The following is a 4,525-nucleotide window of genomic DNA, read 5'->3' as shown; positions in this document are numbered from 1 at the left end:
ATGCGAGGTCGGTCGTGGGGCCTCTGTTTCCAAAGGGGGCCCCACGGGGGGTCCCCCGATGTTGCTGCTTGGCGGGTCCCCCCTCGAATTCCGCTTTCGCTGCCTTCTCTGGCTTCAATAGTCACTGTGTACAGGGCTGACCTCTCAGTTTCTCAGTCTCGTACGGCTGCAGCTTCGCCTCAGCAGCAGCGCCAGCCTCAGCAACAACAGCAAGGGCAGCAGCACCAGCATTGTTTTGGCGGCTACGTTGCCGTAAATTGCCTTTTCCGGGGCATAAGGGAGGCTGACGAAGAGCGTGGAACCCCATCGTCCCCATTTGCTCTCCAGTGCCTCTTTTCCTCCCTGCGGAAGGGCCCCAGTGGCCCTAACTCATCGCCCGCGCCCGCCTGTCCTACGGGGGCCCCTGAGGGACAGGGTGCCGATTCTGCAACCCCGCGTAAGTTGCATGCATTTGATTTCGGTTGTTTTATGCTTGTCCGAGCCTCCGGTGCTTCGCGAAGAACGCAGCAAATACTTTGGAAGCAGTTTGCAAGGCCGTGGGAATTAGTGGTCGAGAGGGTGGGGCTTGCCACGCATGTGCAGGTGCGGAAAGGTACAGAGGAGCTGGCGCCGGTAGTTCAGGGGGGCACACATGGGTCGCAAGGGAGCCTCCCTGGGCTTCACGGTGGCCACCCTGGGCTGCAAGGGGGCCTGCATGGGCGTCTCCTGGGGCTGTTTTAGCTGCAGGTGCTGCCGAAACAGCGCGTGCCAGTGGAGGGGACGCGGCGTACTGGGGCCGTGTTGCACTGCAGGCAGCGGAGGTGGGCTGTTGCTGCTGTTTGCTAAGGTGTCTCTCTAGGCCTTCTTCTGCGTTATTCCCCTGCTTAGTTTTACCGCTTCGTTCCCTCTTGATTCATGCATTCTGTCGTCTGCCTCCGTCTGCTGCCCTCTTCCTCCCGCCTACTGCCTTCCCTTCTCTGTCTCCTGTGTTATTTGTCGTGTCCTGTTGTTTTCTATCTCCCGTCCCCTTTTTCCTGTCTCTTGCCGCCCCTTCCCTGTTTTCTGTTTCCTGTTGCTGTTTGGCATGGTAGGAGCGTTGCTGTAGAGGTTGGTGTGTGTTGCTGCTCAGCTAGGTTCTTCGCTATCTCCGGCGGAATTGGCGGTGCTGCTGCATGCGCTGCTCAAGACGGGGCGCTGCCCTGAGGACAACCTCAGGGTGTCTGTCGCCTGCCTTGCGGCTCGGGCAGAGACGCATATGCAGTGCTTCAACTCGGTGTGTCTCTTCCCTCAGCACAGTCGGCGCCTGAGCGACACCCCCGGGAATCGACGCTGCGAACAGCCAGGGGGCTTGGATCACCATGCATTTCATGCTGTTGGCGTCCTTTTGTGGATGGGTTTACGGTTTAAGAGTCTATGTTTTACGGTTGATTGTTGGAATTTAAGCTTCAGGATCTGTGGTGTATATTAGGTTTTAGGGCAGCGACTTAGGGCTTAGGCAAGCATTTATGCTGGGATATACGGTATATGGTTTAGAATGTGGTGTTTAGGGCTGGAGTTTGTGGTTTTGGTGGTTTTGTGCAGCTACAGCTGGCGCAGGTGCTGTCTGCCTTATCAAGGACCCCTGTGTGTTTGGGCCCGTCACTTCTGCGTGCTGCGCGCCGTCGCGTCCTTACGCTGCTGGCTGCAGGGGGGTTCGAACAGCTCTTCGAAGTGGCGATGGTCTTAAATGCTGCAGTTAAGTTGCGGGTGAGCACAAGCTCCCCTAAGGGGTGTGTATACGCAGACACCGCAAATACCTGCTTGGACCTCCCTCTGCTGCTCGGCGGGCGCTAGAACTGCATCTTCTTTGCCCTCCCTCCACTGCTAGTTGCATCGGTTGCTGCGGCTGCAGCTCCTGTTGCATCTGCTGCTACGCCAGTCCTGGGCCGGTGCATGAAGCTGGCGGCCCACAATGGGATCGTTTCCTGCGATTGCCCTGGTGCGCGTGCTGCAGTTGCTGTTGTAATTGCCACTGCTTCTGTTTTACAACTGCTGCTGCTGTCTTCGTATTGCAGATGGCGGATACGGAGCTTCTGGATGCATTTGCTGCTCATGTGCAGCGGCTGATCAGGCGATCCCGTCTTCCCGTGAGGGACTTGGCCGTGGTGGCTCAGAGTTTTGCATGCGCTGCCTATACAAACGCGAAGCTGTTTGCTTCTGTTGCAGGTAATATGCGACCCTCAATCCGCCGCTGTCCCCAAAACCGCACGTAGTCTCCTCCTAAATTCTAAATCCCGAACTTTAATTGGCTTCACACGCAAAAACCGCGGCACCACAACCGTAGTCCCTCGAGGCAGGCACAGCACCGGACACAGCAACAGAAGCTCCGACAGGTGAGTGTTGTTTTGGGTGCTTGTGACTATTTAGAGGAGGCAGAGAAGGGGCTTGGGGAGGCAACCGTCCTTGACATGGCTCGGCTGCTGCAGGCCTTCGCAGGTGCCGCTGCGCAGCGCCTCTACGGCTCTCCAGAGGCGGAAGAGCTAACGCCTTGCTCCACCCACCTACAGCATGCAGCAATAGAGCCTAAAGCAGCAGCAGGCGCCGGACCGTCGACGGCAAGATGCAGCACTAGCAGCACCAGCAGCAGCAACATTAGCATCAGCACTAGAAGCAGCAGTAGCAGCAGCAACAGCGGGGATTGTGCGTATGGTGCCCCTCACAAGCGTCTGTTCTCTGCGTGTGTGGAAACCGTCTCTGAGCGCATAGGCTTTGCCTCTCCTGGGGAGTTGGCAGTCGCAGCGCAGGCCTGTGGCTTAGCACTGCTGCAGTGTCAAGGGAAAGACGCTGAGGCGCTTCGGATTGTCTTGCAGCAGATCAGGTGCATCCGCTGCACTGCGTTGAACTTAAGGCTTATTCGCTGCGTCGCTCTTGTCTACTTCTTACGGTGTCATGAATTGTATAGAGAATAAAAATGGTTACCTTGAATTCAAAGCTGCACACGGTTTAAAGCCCCCTTTGGTTGCGGGAGGCCCTGTCACTTTCATTGTCCCTTGCGTTCTTCTGCGGCCTCTTGGGTAGTTTGCTGGTGTCCTGCGCTGAACCGAAGTGGAGCTGCTGCCTGCAAGGGTGGCAGCAGATCTCTCTGCCGTCCGTCTTGTAGGTATTTATTCTACTCCGGTTCCTTCTTTTTTTTTGTTGAGCTCAGGCGGGCAACTGTCTCCTCCCTGTCCCTGTTGATGCCGCAGCAGCTCGGGACATTGCTGCATACTTTTGCTCGCTGGAGCCTCCCTTTCCCTCCTCGAGATCTCCTCAAGACAATCCGACGTCTTCAACAGTTTTCACCCACAGCCACAGCGCCGCTTTGCACCGCTGTGGCAGCCACGGTGGGCCCCCGTGCTGGCCCTGCAGACGAAGCTGGTGGTGCTGACCCTGCTGCTGCTGGGGGCTTTCAGTGGCACCCAGTGCTCTCTGCAGTCGCTGCTTCAGTTCCGCTCGACAGCAGCACGCGCCTCAGCTGTCTCCATTCAGTTGGTCTCCTTTTGGGGCCCTGCGCTGCTGCAGTCGCTCAAGGAGGCACCGGCTCTGCTCTCTGCAGCAGCGGGTGCCCCGCCGTTCAGCAGCAGCCATTGCAGCAGCGACCGGGGGAAGCACAGGCAGCTCTCTCAGGGGACTCATGCAGCAGCGTACCCACAGTGCATGCAGCAGCGTCTCATGAGAGCGGCAAGGCTCCAGTGTCCCATGAGGGCCCCCGCCTGCCCGGCGCGACGGAAGGAGCTGCGGAGGCTCTCGCAGCAGGTGAACGTTTGTTTGAAGATTGGATGGCTGCTGTATTTTTGGACCTTTTTCGGAGATCACAGCAGGATATGAGTACAGACAGAGACTCACGTGGAGACGGTCGTTTCTCCACACCACCACAGAACGCTTCTGTGCCGGCCCCGGGGGTACAACCTGTCCTGAGGATAGCGGAGACTCTGGCAAACTGCAGGTAGGGAAGCCCCCTTGCTTCTGTAGCTTGATCATTCACACACTGATTTAGTTATGCCGAGTTCGGTGGAACTTGATCAGCTTGTACGAGTCCTCTTCTGCTCTTGTATCCTTCAGGGGCCTCTGCCCAGCCAGCAGCTCCGCCCTCAGGCCACAGGCCACACAGACAGGAGGGTCGCTGCGGGCATGCATGTGTGCATCGCTTGCATGAACTTGGGGCTGATGCTGCAAGTGAGGGTGCCACTTGGTGCACCGACAGCCCTGATAGTGCGCAGCCTCCAATTTGAAGTTTATCCTGTTGCTTGTGCTGCTGCTGCTTTGCAGGTTGTTTCCCAGCATGAGGAGGTTCCTAGGGCCGCTGCAGCAACTGCTATTGCAACGGCGTGCTGCTCTGGACCCTTGCAGTGCTGCTAAGCTGCAGCACTTGTTCAGGGCCCTTGGCTTTGAGGACGAAGATGACATCCTCTTGCTGCTCCAAGAGACGGCGTCGTCTCAGTCTTCCGCTGCAGCGAAGCCCGCAGCCCCACCTGGCTTAGGGTCCCCAGAGAGGTGGAGCAGGGAAGTCAGACACACACCTTCCTAG

At 57.8% G+C, this 4,525-nt stretch overlaps 1 protein-coding gene across 1 annotated transcript; it reads left to right on the top strand.

Moving 5' to 3' along the window:
* On the top strand, positions 1 to 4,525 carry EMWEY_00036160 (hypothetical protein, conserved; the record flags this gene model as incomplete). Its single annotated transcript, XM_013482109.1, has 9 exons — positions 1 to 436; positions 583 to 800; positions 1,109 to 1,252; positions 1,561 to 1,725; positions 2,034 to 2,184; positions 2,386 to 2,836; positions 3,164 to 3,943; positions 4,060 to 4,134; positions 4,267 to 4,525. 9 exons carry the CDS (start codon positions 1 to 3, stop codon positions 4,523 to 4,525), a joined length of 2,679 nt encoding a protein of 892 aa, XP_013337563.1.

This window comes from Eimeria maxima, genomic scaffold (genome assembly GCF_000499605.1).
Source record: "Eimeria maxima Weybridge genomic scaffold, Emw_scaff517, whole genome shotgun sequence".
Taxonomy (NCBI): Eukaryota; Apicomplexa; class Conoidasida; order Eucoccidiorida; family Eimeriidae; genus Eimeria; species Eimeria maxima.
Note: the sequence above shows the minus strand (reverse complement) of the source record. Positions and strands in the feature narration are given on the sequence as shown.